This window comes from Solea solea, chromosome 14 (assembly GCF_958295425.1).
Source record: "Solea solea chromosome 14, fSolSol10.1, whole genome shotgun sequence".
Taxonomy (NCBI): Eukaryota; Metazoa; Chordata; class Actinopteri; order Pleuronectiformes; family Soleidae; genus Solea; species Solea solea.
The window spans coordinates 24,206,036-24,231,367 of record NC_081147.1 but is presented as its reverse complement, the minus strand read 5'-3'; the positions used below and the strand labels follow the sequence as shown (position 1 = coordinate 24,231,367).

At 41.6% G+C, this 25,332-nt stretch overlaps 1 protein-coding gene across 1 annotated transcript; it reads left to right on the top strand.

Moving 5' to 3' along the window:
* Nucleotides 1-4,471: 4,471 nt before the first annotated feature.
* gpm6aa (glycoprotein M6Aa) lies at nt 4,472-23,360 on the top strand. The gene is made up of 7 exons (XM_058648911.1): nt 4,472-4,774; nt 15,550-15,742; nt 16,733-16,889; nt 17,631-17,784; nt 18,423-18,499; nt 19,680-19,745; nt 21,027-23,360. The coding sequence occupies exons 1-7, from the start codon at nt 4,738-4,740 to the stop codon at nt 21,177-21,179; spliced, it is 837 nt and encodes a 278-aa protein (XP_058504894.1). The 5' UTR covers nt 4,472-4,737; the 3' UTR covers nt 21,180-23,360.
* The last annotated feature ends 1,972 nt before the right edge of the window (nt 23,361-25,332 follow it).

The following is a 25,332-nucleotide window of genomic DNA, read 5'->3' as shown; positions in this document are numbered from 1 at the left end:
TTACTGTGAGCTTCTTTGGCTCCTTCTGTTGGTCATAAACTCGCGCAGCATCCGCGGGACGTTAAAGCACACATGCATGTGGCCCGGCACACAAAAGAAAACACGCCGGCACATTAATTTAAAGCCGATAAAGCGCGCGCTTACATTTATGTGCAAATGCACACTGGTGACGGTGGAGGTGAAGGGTGCTTAAAATGCCAGAAGAAAGTATTTCGCCATCTGCCGCCATGTCCACAGAGTGAAGGGAGCTGTGGTTAGTGAGTGTGAGTGTGAGGGGATGCAGCAGGCGGAGGAAGGAAAGCAGCAACACGGCTAACCAGAGGAGGGTTATTGTGAGGGAGAAAATAAAATAAATAAATATAAACATCCCCCTTTCCCCTCCCTGCAAAGCAAATCTCTTAGCGCCACAAACAAAGCCACGGTATAAGCTCGTCCGTGGCCATGTTTTCATGCCAAGGGGTGGGGCACTCTGTGTGTGTGTGTGCGTGTGTGTCAGCATGCCCACAGATGTGTGAAAAGCCAATTGCATGTCAGAATGTGATGTTTACAGAGTGTGCACTAATTATTTGGCTTTTATTTATTTATCGCAAACGATGGCGGGGGGTGGGTTGGCGAGGTGGAGCAGGATCAGGGCTCAATCTCTGCTGTCACCGAACCACAAAATAATAACAATAATAATATTAATAATAATAACCATGCTAATTCATATAATGCAATAACAATATTAGTCACCAACGAGTGCATATGCAAGCCCATGTTGCTGTTAATATTTTAATCCCGAGAGACTAAAGATAATGAAGTGCAAATGAGTATTTTTAATATTCAACATCCAAACAGTGCAAAGTAAACAATTACTGAAACGTTATATTAGATTTAAGACAGAATAGTATGCAGTACAAAATATCTATCAGAGGGAGAAACTCATTTTTTTTTTCGTATTTTGTTATTCTGTAAAATTGTACAAAATCATTCAATTCAAATTGAATTAAACCAAAGAATAATTCAATTTTAAGCCAACTTTTAGTTTAATTTAGTGCGTCATTTATATATAAAGCAAATTCCCTGTATCGATTCAAGCATACATGGCAAGAAATCTGTTTCTGATTCTGATTCTGAAAAGAAGAAAACAACGATGACCCAAAGTCATCAGAGAGTGGATTTTAAAAGCAGTCACAGGCTGCATCCTTTACAACACGGTGTTCTTCATCGAGAAAACCTGCGAGAATTATACTCTCACAATAGAAAGGCCAGCGGCAAACAGGAAGCTACACTGAGGTAAAAATACAACGTAGGACAAAAGAACGAGTGTATTTTGGGTCAAAACCAAGACGGGAAAACGTGGTTCACACTTGAATCCTCTCTGACAAAACAAACATCTTGTTAAGTGATTGAGTTGGTGGTGTTTTAAAGAGCATTACAGAGTAAAAATGACCAATGACAGAAAACAACAGCAGCAGCACAGGGTGAGCTCATGAAGTGGAGTCCACGCTACATTTGCATGAGCTGCATTAATGTAATGAGCTAACCATCTGTATGCATGTACGCATAATAAATAAATAAAAATACAGGTGGTTAAGCCACTTAAAACACTGCGCTGCTGAAGGTTAATTCATTAAATGATCAACAATCTGACATTAGGAAAATGAAACATTAATAAAGCATTACATCTTAACATTAATAATTAATTGTATTCATTTTGGAATATTACCATAATTGCCACGAAGGAGATGTGAGAGTAGTGCCGTGCCCGAGGACGCTCTACGAATGCAGCAGTATTCAGACATATGTGACAAAGTCATGTTAACGGCTGAGGAGATGACAACTTTCATCATAATAAAGCTACAGATTATGTCTTGAATAACACACTATCATTCTTCAAACTTCCTGACTCTCTTCCAGGTTTTCTGCAGTATAGCAGAGGCTCCATTCCCCCCCACCACCCCAAAGGGATCATTACAGTTTCATCCGATCCATCTGTCTGATCATTCATCCATTCCTCCATCTGTCTGCACTTCAAGTCAAGTCAGACTTCCCTCAGACGGCACATTTTCATCCCACAGCAGTTTAATGCTCCCCCCAATGATCTTCCATCCATCTACAGTATATTCACCCCCTCGTGCATCTGAGACGCTAACGCGTTGACAAATGAATGAATTCCATACGACGCATCTGTCATGCTCCTCTTCAACTTTGCACAGCGAGCTCCATTTCTCTCAGAGGACGAACAGGAACATCGATAACAGCCAAAATCTATTTACCCGCCGTTATACAAACTCCCCAAAAGGAAAGAGAAAAGAAATTATTAACAGCAATCGATACCACAAAGTTCAACAGTGCAAGCAATTTAATATTATTGAGCAAAACAATGAGAGAGGAAACAGCGGTCGCTTAAATCACTCACACGCCGTCCTGCATCCCTGTCGTCTGACTTCATAAAAACGATTAAGCTTTTTCCCAAAGTCATCAGAATCCACCGAGATCGTGTCTGACCACAAACGTCAGGTCACAAGTGGTCGTGTTCTAATTGAGACTGAAATCCCATTCTCAGCATCTGTACGCCAGCGTAATCACTCAAACGTCCTGTTGTGGTCTTAAAAATAGGGACCACAACAGTGGGTTCGGTGTCCCGAAATGACCCTGTGACGCTTTCCAGTATGGAAAAGTCCTTTAACTGTTCCGCACAACAAGCACCATTGAGCAGCTGCCTCTCATTCTGAACACATGCAGCTGCTCACAGTGTTTTTACCTAGGAAACAAAAAAAGAAAAAACTCCAGTTCTAAAACTTCTGCATGAACTTTAACATACAAATACCACAGTATTGATTTTGATGAACTCATGTAAAACATTTCATTAAAATCTCTTATTATGGGAGAGAGACTTCTCCTTTCCAGCAAAACACAAAGATTCTCACTGAACTGTGGTGGTGAATACATGTTGTACCGATTATAATTAGCATAATATTAACCCTTTAACACCTAAGCCTCGAAATGTGTTTATTATTTTAATCATAAAGGGGCCAGAAAATGTCCTGTGAGTGCTTTTGTCCATTTTTCCAGAATATCTTGCAGTATCTGGCAGTTATTTACAATTTACCACATGTAAAAAATACTAGTTTTAACATTTTAAAATGAAGAAAACCAAGATTTTGCGTGTTCAATTTGAAATTTGAACAGATTTAAAGTAACATTTGTTTGAGTTTTTGACTCAATGTCTAAAAACAGACCAAAAAATGGAAACTGCGTTTCCATTACAGGCATTTTTCCAACCGACAAAGACAGTGATTCACCGGCTTCCTGCAAATTCTATCCATCAATTTTCTACCGCTTTATCCTCCAGAGGAGGGTTGCGGGGGGTGCTGTGTGAATCTCAGCTGACATAGGGCGATAGGCGCGGTACACCCTGGACAGTTTGCCAGTCCATCGCAGGGCCACATAGAGACAAACAACCATTCACTCTCACCTATGGTCAATCTAGAGTGTCCAGTTTACCTAATCCCCATATTGCATGTTTTTGGACTGTGGGAGGAAGAACCCGGAGGCCCTTGTTCCGACCGGGCCTCGAACCCAGGTCTTCTTGCTGCAAAGGCATGAGTGCTAACCACTACACCAACCGTGTGGCTGCCTGCCTGCAACAGCGCCAGTGAAATTACCACAATGACCACGAGTTGGTTTCGACTTGCAACTCCTCAGCTTTCAGAAAACCGTTGCAACTTTTTCCCGATGGCACAAACGATCACATAATTAAACAGTAATGCAAAGAACGTCTGGTTACGCTCAGTGTTGAAGGGTTAGGACTGTTAGGAGTGTGTGTGTGACCTCAGGTCAGAGTATGTGTGAACCTCTTGGGCATTAAAAAAAACCTCAACTCATGCACATTAACATTCATTTTAAATCTTAAATTCACCAAATCACACTTGTACTGTGTGCTTTCACATGATCGGAATCCAATGACACCTCCTCAGTGGGTTTTTATAATTGAATCTCTATGACTAACAAGATTAGGAGAATACCATTTTGGAATCAAATGCCCCCCCCCCTCTCTTTCCTTTTCTTAAGGAAAGATTCAGTTAATGCAGTAGAGATGCTGCTGCTGCTGTGGTGGTGGTGTTGAGGTTGGAAGGGGGGGGGGGGGGGGGGATGTCATCAGGCTCAACCATTCAGTCTGAGAGTGAGGGGTGTCTGGAGTGGGTTGGGTGAGGCAGGGTAACACTCTCTCGTGAACACCCCTACCTTACCACGGCACAGTCAGACGGTTTAGGTTCACTCGGCGTGTAATCCCGCACTCTTTTCACTATTTTGATCCCACGTCCTTCAAACGTCCGTCTTCCCTGAGCGACGCACCCCTGCCAAGCACAATGCGCTTCCCTGCCAAGCACAGAGACCACCCTCAGTTCCATCCAGCCCCTCTATGCTCTCCCCCCCTCCTCCCCCTCCTCCTCCTCCTCCTCTTCCTCCCAATCCTCCTCCTCCTGAGCCAGGGACTAAGGAAGGTTTCAGCACTTGCCACGGCAGCTTGCGATGGACAGCACCACAAAGACTCAGTGATCCCTCACATCGCTCCCGAGCGTGACAGAAACCACAGCCGACAGGGGAACCTCAGCGCTCGAGAGGTTAACGTGAAGATTGAGAGAAAGGACTACCACTTACAAAAAAATAGATATTTAAAATAGGTTTTGAACCTGCAACACAAAACAGGCATTTTCTTCTACTCGTCTCTTGTTAAACAGCAGCAGCACAATGGAAGAGGACATGGATGAGGGGCAGACCCAGAAAGGTACGACAGTGTTTCTCCCAAGTCAACGTGAATTGTGTGTTTTGTGTCAACGCTGCTGCTGCTGCAGAGACGAATGCACGAATGTCAGCCTCTCCCTTTCTGAATAGGGGGAGCAGCTGTTTGTTGGTGATTCCTTTGTCCACAGAGTATCAGCACTCTGCTGTGGAGTGCACGTCTGCATGTGTTGTTTGGGTATAGTCTGAGGGGTGTGCACCGCCTCAGAGGGGTGGGGGGGGGCTGAGGTGACGGGGACGAGGCTAGTCTTTGTTTGTTTGATAAGGTTTTCATGCCCTGTCACAGCGACTGTGAGAGAGAGACATGAAGAGCGGAGAAGCAAACCAAGGCTTTTGTGTGCCAAAAACCCCCGATCTCTGTGCTACATTTAGCGTAGCGCCAGAGCAAGAGCGTGGCTATCTTTTCATTTGTTTCAAAGAAGAGGGGCAACATTCGCTTTGTGCTAAGTGCAATTGCACCCCCCCCCCATAACCCCCCCCCCCCCCCCCCGCAGCATCACCTTTTTTTTTTTTTATGCATTCACTGTACTGCTGGGACGCAAGAAAGGGAGATGGTGCATCTTTGTTTACGCAGGGGACTGCAGCATTTCAAATGAGGCTGTAATTTCTGATGTAATTTACCTCTCCCGCGTTTCTCTCCCTGGCAGATTTACATCATGTGTCAGGGGTGGCTTCATGCATTCATTTGGTGATTTCTCTTCCCTCCTCTGTCTCTCCCGCCCTGCAGCTCAGCGCTCCTCGCATGCAGGCACATACATGAGTTGAAACGGTTGCCATGGCACTGGCCAAGTGTAGTCATTATCTATTCTTTCTTCGCCCCCACTCCTGCTGATGACATTCTCACTGACACAAGAATAGTTCGCCGAGTCCAAGTGTGGGAAGTAAAAGACAAAGGACGAGATTCAGAGTGGAAAAAAAACGAAGAGAAAGTGGGATTATGAAGCATGATCATCTACATATGTTGTTAATCTTCATCGAGTACACAGGGATTATATTTTGTAAGGGACTGTTAACACTGCTGCAAGACTACTATTATTATTATTATTTACAGATAGAAATCTCGTACTGTTCGACAGGAAACTTCAGATTTGAATCCAGTAGCTGTTGGACGCCATTACTAGGTGTGCACTCACACAATCCTCTCCAGCAGAAACCCAACTCTCTTGTCTTTCTTTGCCAATGCCACGAAATTGCTCGCCCAACTGAAAGACGCAGCCATGCAAACTGTGCGTGCATTTCTATACGACACGTCCATTCACTGTGCATGTGTGTACAAGTGCAAGTCAAAAAATTTGCTCTTTTTCCTTCTAAATATCCTGGAAAACGTGCACACAGAGGGTTTAAAGCAGTGTCGTTTGAGTTACTCGGCAAACGCCACATGAAAGATGCATAAGAGGACCAGCCATTTCCTTATTTATTTATTTTTTATTTTTTGCAGGTGACGTAATTGTTTTTCCGTGTTACTTGGACTGGATTACAGGGGAAAAAAAGTCTATGACAAATGTGTATTATTTGCCACACGTCCTGTGTTTATTCTCACAGTTGTTGGTCCCATGCTTGTTTATTTAATTATGTTATGTTAATAGCTAACGTTCAATCTGTTTCTTCCCAACCATGGACGCATGCAGCCTCTCACAAGCCTCTGGCAGGCAATCACGGGCGACACAGTCTCAGTAATAACTGCTCAAATAGTGAGGAAGATTTTTGAATTGTTTTCTTTGGGGCGACTCGGTGAAAGGATTCCCTTTGGAACTTTGCCATGATTATGCTTTATTAGTCATTTCGAGGCGGTGACAACAACAACAACAATAACAACAACAACACACCGCAGGCTTCACAACACACAGGCTAAGATCCAGGGTTTACATCTAGACATGGTTGTCTGAACAATACTGAACGATACCACCATCAAATACTTTGGAAAAAGTACATTTTCCAAAACCTTTGTCCAATAAGATCATCGTACAGCATATTCAGGCAATTACTTGATTGATCACACGTGACACAAGTGTTGGAAGGAGGACGCAGGGCTCACTTTTATCAAATTACCGACTCGGGAACTGTCAGCGCCGCATAATGGAAGACAACAGATGACTGACGTAATTGTTCTGATGAGGCCTCGCGAACATTGAACGCGCCCCGTCACATCTCTTTCACTGTCACTTGCGTTTCCCGCCTGCCCGTCACAATCAAATCATTTGTTGAAGAGTTCGAGAAGGATTGCTCACACCCAGGAGAAGTCAAGTAACTTGCTCTGCTTTAAAACCACTCGGGTTTAATGTGTTTTTCATTTACTTAAAACCACATTTATGGTTTTAAGTAAATGAAAAACACAGGTTACTGTAGCTGTACAGATAGTAACCAGTTAAGCAAGCAGGGAAAAAACTGAAAAAATGTGGTGTAGTCCAGAGACACAGATGTCTATTTAAGGCCTGTCATGCTCACAAAGCCTTATGTAAAACATAGAAATGCTCAACTGAACAGCCAAGAGAGGTCTACATGAGTCCAGAAAAGGAGATAGAAGACACAAAGACAATCAGAGCTGATCTATCACAGTCACAAGAAGAAGAAGAATCCACAACTCCAGGAGGAAGAAGATCAGCCCTGAAGTCGTCAGTGCAAGGGTGTGGACGATGAGACACAAAAATCTAATTAAACGTGAGGCAAACCGAGGCTGTAATAAAGACCAAAGCCAGAGAATCACATGTCACTGAAGCAGAGAAGATCGCCAGAAGACGGGGCAAAATTGCAGAAGAAACGTCCATGTCAGGGTTCCTGGGGCACGGCTTTGACGAGGTAGCTAACAACGAGTGGGTGGGATGTATTAGTAGCTTTTTAACAAATTGTAGCCTGCTATTGTGAGATTTTCCAAACCTACAGACCTTGGCTTTAAATCACAAACACAGCATGACCGTAACAATTTAAGTTAAGCCTCTAACATCAGCCTGGTGCCATCTTCACGGTCTATCACATTCTTAACAGTTGACGATACAATTCGGTTTTGTTTGATTTCACACGTCCGTGGACATCACCCAAAACAGGCACTTCCAATACAGCGAAGGAAGGTGTCGGTGTCAACGAGTGCACTCGGCATGCTAACGACCTTCTGTCATGTTTTTGTGAAGGTGCAAATCTCTGATGATGAGTCAGACGCACCAGGTGGGTCCCGCTCACTTCAGCTGCGAGCCAAATGTGAGCAGCGTGCGCACAATAACGTGCCAAAGAGGTCGTGATCAACAGAAAGGGAACCGACACCTTTTGGTCGCAGGTTTCCACTAATGTGACCATCTAGGCCTGAAATGACCAGATTTGTGCAGACCAGTTCTGTGAAATGAGCACATGATGGGTAATGGACTTGATGAAGAAACTGGTTCTGTTAAATGTCAATGAATGGAAAAAAAATAAAAAAATGGAAGGGCCCAACTGGCAGCTATTTTGAGCCAAGAATCTGTTCTGCAAGGCACCAACAGTGCAAGCTGTAAAATATGAGGCAACCAATCAATTTTATTTTATGATTTTTGTTATTTTATGACAACAGAGTAGTAAACTGTCACATGAAATGACAACAGTAGACATCAGTATCGTTCATAGCGGCTCATCCAGTTCCAAAAAACATTTTTGCTATAAATGTTAATTGTTCAGGTGTGATGAATTTGGAAGGAGATGAAGCTGAGACTGGTGTAAAAAAATAACCACAACTGTGAATATGTACATATGTTCCCGTCATTCACTTTGGTTGATCATGAGGCTTTGAAGAGCATCTAACGCTCATTAGTTGTGTCCAGAAAAAGGCCTAAAAAAACAGTGAGTTACAGTAACTTTCCCCATCTCTCTCGCCCTCATTGTTCTGAATCCTTATTTGACTTGAGAGTCAGGGGAGTTCCACCAATTGTTCTCCATTACTGGAGGAACTTCTGAGGACTTTTTTTTATCCCCTCATTGTTCTCGCCCGTAAATTACTCACTGGTGAAATGGTATAGATTTTTTAAGACAGCAGGTGTTCGATATCTATGATGAAAAAAAATCCACGCTGCCCTTAGTATCTTAAAAAAGATGGCATGACAATACTAGCATGGGATTTTGAGGAATGGCTCAAACCTTTGAACCTGAGTTTGGAAAAGTTAAGTCAAGTTTAAAACTTATAACATTCAGATTCTATTAAGATGCTGCAGACAGGCCGTTCTAAAGTGGTGTAAATTGGTGTACAAGTGTAAAAATTTAGGGCAAAAGAGCCGCCCTGGTCTCAGAGTTTTTGACATTTGCCCCACAGTTCCTGGAGTAAACACGGTGCGTACACACGTCATGTTGTAAGAAAAAAGAAAAAAGAGTAAGATAAAGAGAGGAAATCAGCGGATGATCTTTTGGACCTGGCCTCTAACGTGCTTTTTGCCCGGGGGGGGGGGGGGGGGGTATCTGTGCGGAGTATCTCATTCATTATTGTCCCAGTGAATTTGTTGACATACAGTAAGTGGGTCACGGCTCTGAAGTGCCCCCGACGTATTCGCAGATTTTGCGCTGTGGTTGACATGGCAACCATACTGGTTGATTAAACATGCGCAGAGGAGATGGGGGGGAGGGGGAAAAAACCTGCTCGCTTCAGGGGAAGGGGGGGGGGGCTTCACATTAAATATAGGAAAGCACGGAGACACGTGTACGCCCATTACTCTCAGGCCGACGCAGACGCACCATCCCCCCACTGAGATCTCTCTCTCCCGTCTCTTTCTCTCCCTCCCTCGCTCTCTCTCTCTCCAGGACCAAGCTCTCTACCACCCCACCCCCCCCCCCCCACACACACACAAAACTCATCTGTTAACAAGGAACTTAGACAGTGTAGTTGCAAAACCTGGGTGTCTGTCTCGTGGTGCAATTTAAGTCATTATGCGCCGCACATTAAAAGAAGACGATTATCCCTCCGTCTTTATGCCGTCACCTTTATTTAAATTTGGCTAATTTTCCTCCTTTGAGCGCTGAGGCTTCATAATTTCCTCTGTGGCTGTAACTGCGCCCGATGCAAAGCTCCCTTATGATTGATTTTAATTAGGGACCAACCAACAAAGACGTACAATCGTTGCAGTCCAATACGATCTTTAAGAAGCAAATAAATGGAATATTTAGTGTGTATTTTGACTTTGTTACATATAATTCAGTGCCATGACACAAGCATATTGAAGGATGTGCATCGTAAGCATTATTTAAGTAAATGTAGGATGGTATGACTATGCAAACACCTTTCCTCTTTGTTTATTTACTTGTGTAGAGTACCACACAAAACATTCTGGAGGATGAGTTTTGAAGCGTTTCTTTTAAAATTTAAGATGGGGAAAATAATGACACTGACACATCACAGGATCTCAAATTAGATCAATGAAGTCTCTCTCTCTCTAATGAAAGAACAAATCTCCACCATATAGCATCAGATATTTTGTACAGTTAATGGCTTTCCTTACAATAATTACATGCAGATAACTATTAATGATAATAATAAAGTTAATTTGTATGGCACCTTTCATGCAAGGTTTCATTGCAGCTCAAACACAATTTAAAAAGCAAATGCAACAATAAAACACAACACAGGGTGGAAATAAAAAAACACCTTTTTAAATTAATGAGATCTGAAAGACGAGTGTTTGAAGCTACGGAAAGTCAGCTGACAAGTGACTTTATGGCTAAAATCCACTGACAAACTAAGGGGAACTAAGGAAACACAATGAGGTTAGAAAAACATGCTTGAAAAACTCTAATTATGGATATGATGGGATGTAGCTAATTAGTGGCCCTAACAAGGGCGGCAAATCTAAAGATAATTAACTCCAAATGTCGGCCGGATGCTAAGAGCCAAGTGTTCCTTGAAGGATGTCGTTTACCTCTAAGCATTATTCAAGGATAACCTCGTCCCTCATGCGTGTGTCGACTGGGTCAGTGAAAGTCTGTGGGTGTGGGTGTGTGTGTGTGTGTGTGTGTGTGTGTGTGTGTGCGTCCCTTTTGCCTGTCGGATATGACACTGACAGATGGAGGAGAAGTAGGAGGCAGGAGGGGCCTTGGGAGGGGGGGTCATCCTTTCTCTTTGTATTAGAGAGACGCCGTCTGTTGATTGGAGCACAATGTTTGGGGTCATGGAGGCTTCTCGTTTTTTTAGAAAACAGAAGAAGCTTTTTTTGTTTGGAGTATATAAAATATTGGTAACACTTTAGATTAGGGAACACATATTCACTATTAACTAGGTGCTCACTAACAAACAGCACACTAGCCCATTATTAGTAATTATTAAGTGTGTATTAACACCTTATTCTACATAACCTTATTCTACCTCTATTACGACATGAATTAAGATTTTTCCTGATTCAGGTGTTAATATGTGCTTAATAATTAGTAATAAAGGTCTGGTGTGCTACTTATATGCATGGTAGTGAGCACCTAGTTAATGGTGAATATGTGTTCCTTAATCTAAAGTGTTACCAAAATATTTTAAAAACAAACACCATCTCCTAAAATCTTCTCTCTTTTTGTATAAAAACATTTTTATACTTTTATAATTTGGTGCTTTGGGGGAAATGTTCCGACTAAAATAATCAGTAGAAAAAATTTACAATTTCAGTTAGTAAAACTTATACTCCATATTGTGTTGTGCTTGACCAGATCAAGTGAAAGCATGTCGTGCACGAGCCTCTCCATCATCGCTCCCACTGGTCCATTCAAATCAGCTTAGCCAAAGTCAATGAAACCAAGTTCCCTCCATGTTTGACATGTCAGTGGGAGACACCGTTGCACTACATCACCTCTGAATGTGAGAGATTCTCCTCATCAAGCCCGGGGATCTTTTATTTACCTTGCAGGTAATGTTAGGGGGGGGGGCTAAGCAGAAAAAAACATGAATAATAAATGAAATGTGTCAGGCTGCTGCTGCTCTGTGCCACTTCTAAATTATGGATCAAGCGTCTCGCGGAGCCTCTCTCCGAGTCGCTTTGCACCGCCGTTTGCCATTTCTCACCCTCTCGAACTATAGCAGTCAGTCGAGATCAATGAGGGAGTTGCTGGGAGGAAATGAGAGGAGGCGGCAGCGGCGGCGGCGGCGTTAGAGGAAGTCGTGTTTAAACACAAACTACAGAGAACGTTGCTCAATGCTGCAGAAACACATGGCTTTCAAATCAAATATCTGAGATCACACATTAATGTTAAGGCGTTATAGTAATGTGCACTTGGCTCGGTCAATTGATTTTTTTTTGCCCTTTCCTTGTATTTTTCCTTATTGGTCTGAAAGAGTTTCTTCCTCCACAAAATTAAAAGCAGACAATCAATAAAACATCACTCCTATTCTGCCATCTTATCCTGTGACTTCATCTCCAACTGTTTCCATGGAAACATTCAAATCATGAACAGGAGATTGTCGTATAGCTCACAAACTTTAGCAGCCGTGTCTGTGCACTGGATTTTGTAATTGACAGAAATGCCTCGCCTGTTTCCTTCCATCTTCTATTCTTTCTATGACTCGGTGCCGTTACAGGCATCGGGGGGGGGGTAAAATAGATTTCAAATCAAGAACTGCGAGATGTCGCCTCCAGCTGGTTTGATCTGTGTGCAGAAATGTAAATAATGCAGAGGTAGTAAACCTTAATTGAGGACAGGACATTAATTATTCACGCCGCTGCTGCTGCTGCTGCTGCAGCTCAACACCCGTCCCCCCCCGTCCCCTACATGTCGGACTCCAAAAATCTATGGCAACAAATTTGAAAATACAATTTTATTCTATGAAAATACATTCATTCTGCCGAGTATCGCTGATGATAGTTGAGTTTCTACCGCGTCTTAAACAGATACCAGAGCGCAAGGTGTGAACGCACACGACCGACGTCTCCGTCACTCCCATCGTTGTCAGTTAACACGCTCGCATCAATAAACCCTGTCACTGCCTGCTTCCTGAAACGATAAGGTAACTCAGGATAATGAGTCTGGGGCAAGAGGTGGTGATGGAATCACTCTCCGTCTTTGGCGGGTGCTCAACCCCGAAAAGCACCGAGTGAAAAGGAAGAAGAGCCACAAAAAGAGTCAATAATTGTCACGATTATAATTGTAGAGACTCTGGAAAATGATTGTGTGGTGGTTATTGAAAGGTAAATCCCAAAAAAACAAAATCCATATGACACAAGATCATGTGTTTTGGATAATCCTATATTTAGAGATATAGTTATATTTGATTTAGAGCAAATGAAGTCCAGGGTTCCTGCAGCTTAAAGCAAGTTCAATTTAAGCCTTTTTAAGACTTTTTAAATGCCACTTGAAAGTGAAATGAAATTTACACTAAACAAAAACAACAAAGCTGCCCAAAACACATGAGTTAGGGACAACTTTGCCCAAATATTTATTTCAACAAAAAACATGACTTTTTGGTCCAGTGCAAAAGTTAGAATTGTATTGACTACGCTGTCCTAATCTGCGTGATGTTACTGCATGATGTTCCCCTTACCTTTAACCTACTTAACTGTTTAACCCATTATTTTGAGATTTTCCACTTCCTGTCTTCAGAAAGAGGGATTTAAGACATTTTAATACTAATCAATGCCTATTAAGACTTATTAAGGATCTTATCATGATAAATGTGGTGTTTTTATTCCCAAACTGTAGCTTCTACAGTGCACTTGCAAGAGATATTGCATTTTAAAAAGCTTGTATGAGCAGAAAGTGAGATTCCCACGTCATATTTTATTATTGTAAAGCAGGTCTACTGTGTTACTCTACTCCTCTGCAAAGAGGTGCACACAGAGACTGTTGACAAGCTGTCAGACATCGAGCTACAAAAAGGAAGCGGGGTTATAAAAAACAATACATGGATAGAATATGTTTTAACACTGACAGAACAAATATCATTACCTGAATTAAGCACTCCCCCAACAAGTGAGTGGCTGATCCGGGAGGACTCATAGCTGCAGGCTGTCAGAGTCACATGATTAGAGGTGTGAAGTGGCGCGAAACTGCCTGTGGATCTCCATGGAATGGATATCAGGTGGCTCTGCAAGCACCTGATAGTCTAAAAGGCACCAAAGGTGAGGTGTGCTGTGGTTTATCTCGTCCCAGGCGACGGCCCAGGCTGCTACAAATGATTGTGTGGAGAAACGCCAATGTTTTCTGAAGAGACGTATTTATCCAAGTCAAACCACATTGGGGTAAAACGTCAAAGTCTGCACAATTTATCAGCCTATAACCGACCAGAGTAGGTGATAATAACTGGGTTAAAGCTGCACTAGTTACTGGGAAAACACTGCGCTTTGTCAGCAAACCTTTCATGGACAAAAAAAGGTTGAGGGGAGAGCAAAAAGAGGGGCAGACAATGTAGAGACTGACACTGGATTACATCAGCGCAAATCTACGCCAGTCTGGGCTACGGTAGGAGCTGCAGCGAGCATTTTGAGTGCTCTGCACAGCCCAGCAGGCAGACCAGCTACTTGGTATTCCACTCAGGTTGACATCAGAGTCAATAGCAAAGAGCTGAGGAGGAGGAGGAGGAGGGATGTTTGCTCTGACTCTTGCTTTGTAACTCAGACGAAGACAATGAGATAACCATGAAAGAGACGGAGCTGAAAACATCTCCTGGAATCTTTCATCTTCTTTATTGCGGACACATGAAACCTGTGTGTGCAGTCACGGAATCGCTTTTTCAAGATCCATGACTGTGATGTTATTGATCAGGAGGAGTTTTCCTGTTTAGTTTAGTTTTTTTGGGTCTTTACAGCATTAGAAATCCAGAAGAAGACGAATTATAAATTGTGAAAAAAAAAAACAATGTATCTGTGTGGTTAATATACTGCAATGCACTGCAAGACCCCATAAAGACTGGTTATGTTCTGTGCTTGCAGAGGAAATAAATCCCACTTCAGTAGCAGTTACTGTGAGAAATGACTGACTCTCTCACCCAAAAGACGGAGAGACTCATAAATCCATGCACCGGTATTTACAGACCAAGCTTCTCTGTGAGCAATCTGTGCGACAGCAGACTGAAGTTAAAACTCATCAGTGATTCGTCACCTTTGAGGGCCTCCGGGCTAATGATGCGAGGCAAAGAAGAAGAGGGTTAAAGGTCATCGATCACGACGTGGAGTTTTTAAGACTTTGAATAAAATGCCAACATCCTCTGTAGAGACTGACAAAACAAACATGGCGGTGTAACCAAGAGAGATAGTAGATATAAAACAGAGGTGGCCATTAACGCTGTAACACCGAGCGCATCGCAGACGACACGTTTGCATTACTGTAATTACGCGACAGTTTGTGCCATCGCAAAAATTCCAACAGTTTCTGAAAGCTGAGAAGTTGTACATCAAAGCCAACGTGTTGTGGTTATTACGGCATATTCACTCGCGCTGTTGCGTAGAATCAGGGTCTTTGTCACCACAGAGAGATTTGGAGAAACATAGTACAGTACATGGTTTCCATTTTTTTGGCCTGTTTTTGGACACTGAGACAAAGACTCGAACAAATGTTATATTAAATATGTGCCATACTGTTCAAATTTCAAATCTTGTTTGTTTTAACATTCAGTAAATTGTTAATATTATGCCAGATATCGAAACCACCTCTGAACCACTTTCAGACATACATTTTCACCACGTCTCCTACACACCTTGTGCTCGGACCCCATTTGAGATTTTTTGTCTAAATGTTGGGACATTTCCAAAAAAGTAAATGGCACCATTTACTTGAAAAATTAAGTATTATGTCTTTGCTGACTTATTGTTGCATTTTCTGTTGTCATTTTGTGTGTGTGTTTAGGATGCCTTGAATGCTGCATCAAATGCCTGGGTGGGATTCCGTACCCGTCCCTCATAGCCACGATCTTGCTGTATGCGGGCGTGGCTCTGTTCTGCGGCTGCGGACACGAGGCTCTGTCCGGCACCGTCACCATTCTGCAGAACTACTTTGAGGTGGTACGGAGCCCTGTGGAGGCACTGGACGTGTTCACCATGTGAGTAGTGATGTACAAACGAAGTATTGATTAGCTGTGGAAAAATTGATTATTGTTTAAGAACAATATGTTATTTTGAGGCACAATTAGCCTTTCAACATCAAGCGTATCGCAGATGACACATAAAATTTCCGTGATTATGTGACGGTTTGTGATATCGGAAAATTTCCGACGGTTTCTGAAAGCTGAGAAGTTGCACGTCCAAGCCAACGTGTGGTTATTACGGTAATTTCACTCATGCTGTTGTGGGAAGCCGGCGAATTGGCGTCTTTGGCCTGTTTTTGGACATTGAGACAAAAACTCTTGTGTTTTCTACAGTTCAAATTTCAAATTTAATACGCAAAATCTGGTGTTCATGCACAACGACAGCGTTTATTTTAAATAAAACCTTTGTTTTTCTTCATTTTAAATTTTAACACGCAGTAAGTTGTAAATAACTGCTAGATACTGAAAGTGATACTGGAAAAATGGGCAAAAGCAACTTACTCACAGGACATTTTCTGGTAAAAATAAACAAAAAACGGGTTAAATCCCTCTTTCACGTTGGATGTGGTTTCCTCCTGAAGCCAATCAGGAAGTAAAAGTACACAGAATGGCCACCAGAGGGTGCAAAAAACAAGTTGGGAAAATTACCCTTCCTTCTCACTTGATTTTACAGTACATATATATATATATCTTACATACTTAGATATATCAGTAAGTCAATCACCATAAGGGGTGGGTCAAAATTTGGTGATATATCATCTTCCTTCCTCGTGCAATATAGTAATCAATATACGCCAGGGTAAATATTGATCACTCTGAAGTTTACAGCGGGATAATGACGAAGGAAGTTACGTTAAGAGACGCCCCATCCACGTTCAACACATAGGCTTCATGAACTTTGTTCTCTATCTTGAGAATAAATAGATGTTTATTCTCCTGCAGTTAAACAGAAATCGTCAATGTCTTGCCTGCAATTTTTGAACGACTTTTTAATTCATCTTCTAGGATTGACATCATCAAATACGTGATCTACGGCATCGCATCGGCCTTCTTTGTCTACGGCATCCTGCTGATGGTGGAGGGCTTCTTCACCAGTGGAGCCATCAAAGACCTGTACGGAGACTTCAAGATCACCACCTGCGGACGCTGCGTCAGCGCTTGGGTATGACTAATACCTTAGTACATGTCAAATTTTGCCGAGATTTACGGCGAGTTGTACCCGGTATACAGTATTTACTAGCACTCAATCAAACAGTCTAAACGTCAGGTGACTTCCCATGAAAAATGTTGAGTGGGTGAGAATTTCCTGGGGTTTGTCTGTGTCCTAAAAAGATGTTTGTCAAGACTGTGCTCTATATTTGTATTATTATTATTGTTAATCATCATCATATAACGCCATAATTTGATGACCCTGTCAACAAGAATGAAAGAAAAAAAAAAAACAGAGACCAGCCTCATATGGAGCCGATCACAGAGCTGGAAGCAATCCTAACAAGATTATCGCGGGAATATAATTGCTCAGCCAATCTGAAGCTCCACATGGGGGCATGGGGAAATAAGCCATGCTACGGTATTTGTGATGAATGATTTCATTAAGTTAGCGAGGATAAGCGTGTGCTCATGGACATAATCAAAGCCAAAGAAAGGACGAGGAGGCAGAAAAGGGTTAAGTATGCCATGGAGTAAACGAGCCACATGGTGGGGCTACCACTGTTGCCCTGCAGCATGGAGTACTCCAGTTTCCTCCTACAGACCAAAAACAGCGCTCTAAATTTCCCACCTATGCCAACTGGGATTGGCTCCAGTGACCTGCGACCTACATGTGGAGGATAAATTGGTAGACAATGAATGAATGAATGACTGAATGAATATTTATATAAGATGATGCGTTATTCTCTCTTAGTTCATCATGTTGACATACATCTTCATGCTGGCTTGGCTCGGAGTGACTGCGTTCACCTCCCTCCCAGTCTTCATATACTTCAACATCTGGAACCTGTGCCAAAACGCCACCATGATGGAGGGGGCCACGCTCTGCCTGGACCCGCGCCAGTACGGTAAGGATGGATGTGCCCTGACTCCCTGCTGTATGTCTTCACTCTAGTTTAGCTCTCACTGCTCACTTATCTCTTCATGACACCCACGATTAACAGCCCCTCCAATCTGTGTTAGTATAAATGCTGCTTTTTTGCGGTTGTTCCTTCCAAACATTTACATTTATCCAAGTGTGTTTCTGATAAAAAACACATTTTCCTATTGCTCTGAAACTATTTATTAACTACGATACATTTCACACTTCACTGGTTTTTATTCCATGCACACAAATATATAATAATGATGCATTATATGGGATGAAAGGATTGACTCTCTCCATTTTTCTCCTCAAAATATTGTCCTGTAAACTTCAAATCACATTAAAAAACAGCATCACATTAAACTTGTCCATAAAAGTCTGTCACATTACGGGCTCCTGCGAGTGGCTCATTATCTTTAATTTGTGCCAACTCTTCCAGTCCATTAGCCACCAGCAGAAATTAATACTGCCTCAACAAATGTCAACAACTATTGTGTGCCGTTTCCCTCAATTTGTTCCGACAGTGCATACAGTACGAACCTCCAAAGTCCTTTTTTGTCTGCATTTTATTGCCTACATGAGTATTTATACATGGTTCAATGTTGACCTTATTGTTTCCAGGCATTATACCACTCGCTGAGGCCAAAACAGTGTGTGCTGGATCAGCAAAGTTCTACAAGATGTGTGAATCTAATGAGGTAAGCTCCTCTGAGATTATAAAATAATGTGATTTTATCTTTTTTTTTTTCCCCTAAGTACCATGAATTCATTTTAGAGGCAAGAAAACCATTATGATGACAGTACAGTGTGACATGGTATGTTGTTGCACACAGCAACAACAACGTCAGTTTCATCAGATATTCATTCATCAAATAAAATCTACAGCCACTGCAAAAAAGACAGGAAAAAAAATTTAAACGGTCCAGTGTGTAAGAATTAGTGACATCTAATAAAGGACTATCGTGGCCTATAGTCAGATTATTCACTTACACAAACATACTTATGGATATCTTATTCTACTTTTACTTTTTAGAGAACTTGGCTTGTGACTGAAGGGTTGCCAGCTGCCGGTTGCGTGCCAGGTCAAGGGCTAATTGTTAATTGGACACTCTAAATCAGGGGTCTCCAACTCTTTTTCAGCTACTTTGACAAAACGAAAATGGCCGAGAGCTACTAACATTATTCTCAAAGATTATTTCAACCCAAACAAACCGAAGAAGCTTCATTTATAAAATGATGATGTGCACAACTCACATTTTTGCAATAAACACAACAAAAATAGTAATCTAATTCACCTCCATGTGCATTTTCTATGTCGGTATGCATTTCCTTCCCTTATATCTTACACTACAGAATTAAAATATTAAAGCTGTCAAAAAACAGAACAATTCATTCACAAATACACCAACATTTTGTCTTATTCATTTAACATTTAGGCATTTAGCAGACGCTTTTATCCAAAGCGACTTACAAGAGAGGAGTAAGCGACATAGAAGAAGTCTTGGAAAGAACTCCACTCGATAGGAACAGTGGACTGATGGAGGGTGAGAGTGCCGAGGTGGATGCAAGTGCAGAAGGAGATGGGTAAAGAGGGTATGGTTAGGGTAAGGGTAGGGTAAGTACTAGTGCAGAAGATGCTCGTGGAGGAGAACGTCCAGTGTACTCATTGTGCCAGGCCCAAGCCAGAATAAGGATCAGGAAGGATGTCCGACGTAAAAAAATCTCTGCTAAATCAAAATGTGCGGATCATCCGCTGACATCACCACAGACACACGCACACGATAAAGGCTCAGAATGTTTACAAATGCATTTCCATGACGGGGTTTGGTGGACAGGTAATAAAAAGAGTAACACGTGCTGTGCTTTGTTCTTCTGCAGCTTGACATGACATTCCACCTGTTCATCTGTGCCCTCGCTGGGGCAGGAGCTGCCGTCATCGCTATGGTAAGACACCAGTTAACGCCTCTAAAAATCACAGCACTAAAGGGAGGAGGAGGAAATAGTCAATTTTCTTCGCCTGTATCTCAAGGACTGATTTCACTTTTGTGTGAGCAGATATTCTCTGCAGTGTGTTTGAGAAGACGGCAACAGAGGGAGGTTATTTTGTCGCTGGGAAGATGGATGTGTTTTTGCTGCTTCCGTACTTTGCCCGCGTCGTGTTTTGCCTGTGAGAGAATAGCTGCAGATAGGATGGAAGGCATTTTGGCGCAGTGAAAAAAGACAGGGTTTGTCTCCCTCCCTCTTTTCAGAGGCGCCAGACATGTCAATGAGTTGTCATGGAAACAGGGAGAAGAAAGGTTCAGAAATTGTTGCAAACATCACTCAGTAATTTGCGAGGAGCCATTTTCTGGGGAAAATAGACGGCGGTTTCTATGTTTGGGGATGATGGTGCAAATTGTCACGGGACATTTTTCAGCTAATGGTGGAGAAAATGTTACACAATAGATGCTCTGTGACATCTGAGCAGACCATAAAACCATCAGACAGAAACAGAGTTAAACAGAAAATCATGCAGCAGACGCATCAACCTGCCCCCCAAAGAATTTAATCCAAATAATACTAAATGTTAATCTGTGAGTATTTTGGTCATTTCATTTGAAAAATAGAAGCTGTGTAAACACAATACATTCATTATAAGATCCTGTAGTAAAAAAAAGTCTGGGTGCACATTTAGCCACATGCTGCCCCCTACTGGACAACTGGAGACATAGTACATTAAGTTAAGCGTTAAATTTTCATCAGAAAAATAATAAAGATGAGAAATTGATCAAATCTGCATAAACTATATTATTATATTTTAGCGGTGGGGGGAAAATTGAAAGAAAGAAAAAATGAAAAGAATTCTGAGATTAAAGTCAGAATTCTGAGATTAAAGTCAGCATTCTGAGAAAAAAAATCCAGGTTTAATCTCAGCATTCTGACATTTTTCCAGAATTCGAAAGTAAAAGTCAGAATTCTGTGATTAAAGTCAGAATTCTGAGAAAAAAATCCAACTTTAGTCTCAGCATTCTAAAAGAAAAGTCAGAATTCTGTCTTTAATGTCAGAATTCATGCCGTTTTGCACGTTTTTTGCATATTTTTGTTTCTAACAGATAATAAAGCTGAGAGAGTGATTTTTTGAAAAAAACTAAACTAAAACGTACAAATATTTAGCGCTGACGTTGAATTCATTGAGAGCATGTTAGAAAGTTAGAAATGAGCTTTTGTTTTTCACGCTCCTCACAGATCCACTACCTGATGGTGCTGTCGGCTAACTGGGCCTACGTGAAGGACGCCTGTCGGATGCAGAAGTACGAGGACATCAAGTCCAAGGAGGAGCAGGAACTTCACGACATCCACTCCACCCGCTCCAAGGAGCGTCTCAACGCCTACACATAAAGACCAGCGTGAGGCCTAGCCCTGCCACTCCGGCCTCTCTCTCTGTCTCTCTCTGTCTCTCTCTTCCTCTCTCTCTCTCTCTCTCTCTCTCTCTCTACCCTTTCCTCTGGGCGGATGGCGCCTAGGGCCCTCACCACCACTGATGTCACTGGTGCGTCATATGACAATGTGGTCTGGGGAGGGGTCACTCAAAACCTCCCCAGTCACAATCAGCATTTCAGACAAAAAAGCCCCTTTACCTCTCTCACGGATGGTGTTACAGTTATCGTTACAGCAGTTATTATATTATCATTGAAGACCAGTTTGCTTAGTGCTAGTAGTGACAAAAATAAATAGTACAGTTTTAGTGTAGTTAGTAGAATCAGAAGTAGCAGTAGTATATCCTTTTTTTTTCTACTCTGAATCATTTGCATAAATATTTGTTTTTCTTTAAAGATTTATTATTATAAGATGCTTAAGTGTCATTTTGCTCTAATTGCATTATTTATTTATTTTTTCCGCTGATTTCCGAGGGGGGTCAACAGGGGCTTTAAAAAAAAAAAGGGTTTTCAAGCACATTTTCCTCATGACACGTGTGCACGTGTGCGAGTGTGTGTGTGTGTGTGTGCGTGCGCGTGTGGAGACTTCATCATCCCTCAAGAAACTATGTACTGTATGTGAACGGGTGGTTATTTTTCAAAAACTATTTTAAATCTCACGGTATAGGAAGCAGCGACGTCAGCCTCTGTCATACCAGTATTTCCAGGGATTAGAGCCACGCTCATGTGACAGTAATTCAATTAATAACCTGCTTTTTTTCTATTTGAACTTCTACAGTAGCAAGACGACGATAAAATACCAAATCCTTAGAGTGAGACAAATATTCGCTAGATGTGCCAAGCCTGTTAAACAGGGAACAATGACTGTGGATGGGTATCAAAGATGGGATACGTTGATTAAATATAAATTATTTTTCTGATAATCCTGCCATTTAGATGTATTTTAGGACTGCGAATGATCCCATTGTCTTTGATTCACGAGCAACAGAAGCACACACACGAACACGCTTTCATAACCACTTTTTTTAATTTCTTAAAAGAGGAACTTTATAAGTACTAAACTGTCTGTTGCAGAACACTGCACTGTAAATACCAATATATCAAAGCTCGCCTACTATATGTTACTGACATTTAAGGACAATTCAGGGGAGAAGAAGAAAAAGAAACCGCTGTAGGTCCGGTCCGGTTTGCAGTTTATCCGCCTTTTAAACAGAAAAGAAAACCCTGACAGTAAAAATGTTGTTGATGTGATGGCACTCCTCCTCCTCCTCCTCCTCCTCCTCCTCCTCCTCCACTACCACCACCTCCTCCTCCTCCTCTTCCTCCTCCTCCTCCTCGGTGGATTTATCAGATGTAAGAAAAGTGTGTGTCGCAGTGATTTTGTTCATGACAGTAACTGTAATTGCTTGCACATCTCATACGACAAACTGCAGGAGGTGGCCTCGTCCGATCGTTGGCCTGGCAAAGTTTGTTTTGTCAGTGTTTCTTAAAGCTAGTTTCATGCACTTATTTGACCATTTCTGTGCTCTCTCTCTCTCTCACTCACTCTCTCTGTCTCTCTCTCTCTAGATGTAAGCGCATTGGTGTTCAACTCAAAGTTGGATAACTGTACCGTTAGTAAAGACTGTGAATTTAGATGTTTTTCGTGGCATGGACATGCATCAGTATAGTCTTATCGACTCAAAAGTTACTTTATTTTCCAAGTCTTCTTCTTCTTCTCATTTTTTTTTGACAATTATGACTGTCTTGCTGGATCAAACCCTTTGTTTATATATGTGCAGTACTAACCCCCCCCCCCCATGCTTACGGCGTTATGCTACTGATATTAGAGAACGTAGTTTTTCAGTTGTGTCCGTTTAGTTTGTGATGAGCTCTCGACCATGTCTTAAAACTAATACCAACATTGCTTAATCTGTAATGATCTGTAAGAAACAAAAAAAAAAACGCTTAAAAAAAAAAACGCTCTCAGCTTTTTCCTTGCATTAGTCTTTTGTACTTTCACGATGAATGCTTATAGTAGCAGGCTTTGAATTGAATCTGTTTTGTACATTCATGTGCCAACAGCTTGAGGTGGCTTATTTGACCTGTATGATCAAATTTGCTTGCATAAATAAAACTCACTTGTGTACTTGTTAAAGAAGAACTGATGTCACTTGTGTCCTTTTTTTTTTGCTATCAATTTTCCCCACTGATGCTATGGCAACTGTATGAGCCAATGGGATTAGACCAGGGGTGTCAAAGTACGGTACGAATTAGGGCTGCACAATAAATCGTAATCTCATTTCTAAATAATAACGATTCTTATGCATTTTATTCCATGAACTGCATCACAGGAGTTTCTCACCCTAAACACAGTCTTGTCGCCGCCTTCTCTCTCTCGCTCTCAACACACGAAGCGCCTTTTTACGTCACGTTCTGTGGAGGCGGAAGCTATGTCTGCAGTTGAGAGCTGTGGTGGCGAGTGAGTGTGGCACAGAACTTAGGAGAAAGTGTGCTGTGTGCTAAAGAGGAGAAATAAATACAGTTGTATTTCTTGAGACCACTTCTATGTGGTCTCAGTCTTGTCTTGGTCTCCATACCCTCTGGTCTTGGTCTCAGTTTAAGTCTGGTGTATTTAACGACAGCACTGCTGATCTTTTACGTTGTAATACACGTGTGATTAATGTGGTAAAAAAAGCATAATTGTATTGTAAATTTCAAGTTGTTCATAATATGTTTTGTATAACAAAGGAAAAAAAAATAGTGAGTTTTTGTTGTTTAAAGGTGATTATGCTATTATTTTACTGCTGCAGCCCCTGGATTAGACAGTAAAAAGTTAGATTAGGGAAGGTAATGTTTATAAGTAACTACTATAACCACTAGGTGTCTCCCTTACTCCTCTTCCCATATTGATGTGTACAGAACATGCATAATAGAATACTCAATATTCAGTACAAAACACATTATTCAGGTTAAACCTTAATATGTTTTATAACATGTCCAAATGTCTTGAATTCCAGTGCAGAATTGTAAAATCTTAATCTTATTTTTCCTCATTTATTTTCCATGCAGGTGATTTGTTTTTGTGACAAACACAGACTGAATATTTTCTTTCTTTTCTTTTTTAGAAGTTAAAGGATAATTTAAGATGCCGACTCGAAAGTTTGCAAAGTCACAAAATCAATTTCAGTCAAAAATGTAGATGGCGGTGAATAACGTCTCCCGCTCTGGCGTCAGGCTTGGGGTTATGTGAGGTTATAAACGTATTAAACCACTAGAGTAATTTCTTGTTCTGTGTCCAAGCCAAAACCAACGTCTGCAGAAAAATATGAAAGCGCTTCACTTTTCACTTGCAGACCTGTCATCTGTGTGCAGGTTGGGTTTGCCCCCCCCCGCCTTTCCCCAAGCCACCGCTCTGTCCAGGCAGGTAATAAATCACGTCCAAGATTACACTTTTACACCATGGTGCCAGACAGAATTCACCCAATCATTATACATATGGTCCGTAGCTCAATAATATATTTACACTTTAGGAATTTGGGGAGATTACAAAAGAGTTTACTTGAAAGCGATACTTGAGTAAAAGTATAAGTATCTTACCAGAAAATGAGTCGCCTTTTAGAATATTACTTGAGTAAAAGTCTTAAAAGTACCTGGCATTTATTGTACTGTAAGTATCAAAAGTAATGTATTGTAAAAGTATTGGTTGGCCCCTGACAGCTGATAGCTGAAACCCAGCGTCCGGAGTGTACAACAGAAACCTGGAGACAGGAGACCAGTAACCCCAGAGACCAGAGCCTCGGTGTCAGACACGGTAAACAACGAGCCGCTGGTGTGGTTCACGTCCACTTGGAGCCAAAATCTGCAGCTAACAGCTGAGCGGCGAAGATGGTTAAGGGAAATGTATTGGAGTAAAAGTTGTCAGAAATATAAATAAAGTAAAGTAAAAAGTAAAAATATGTGAAAATTCTACTGAAGTACAGTAACAAAGTATTTGTACTCTGTTACATTATAACACTGTTAAAAACGAGCCAAGTGAACTTTGAACTGTGACGTATTTCCAGATTGCACAAAATCACACATGTGATTTTAAACATTTTGAGCGCTTTTTGCTCAGGTGTGTTTGTATAGTGAAT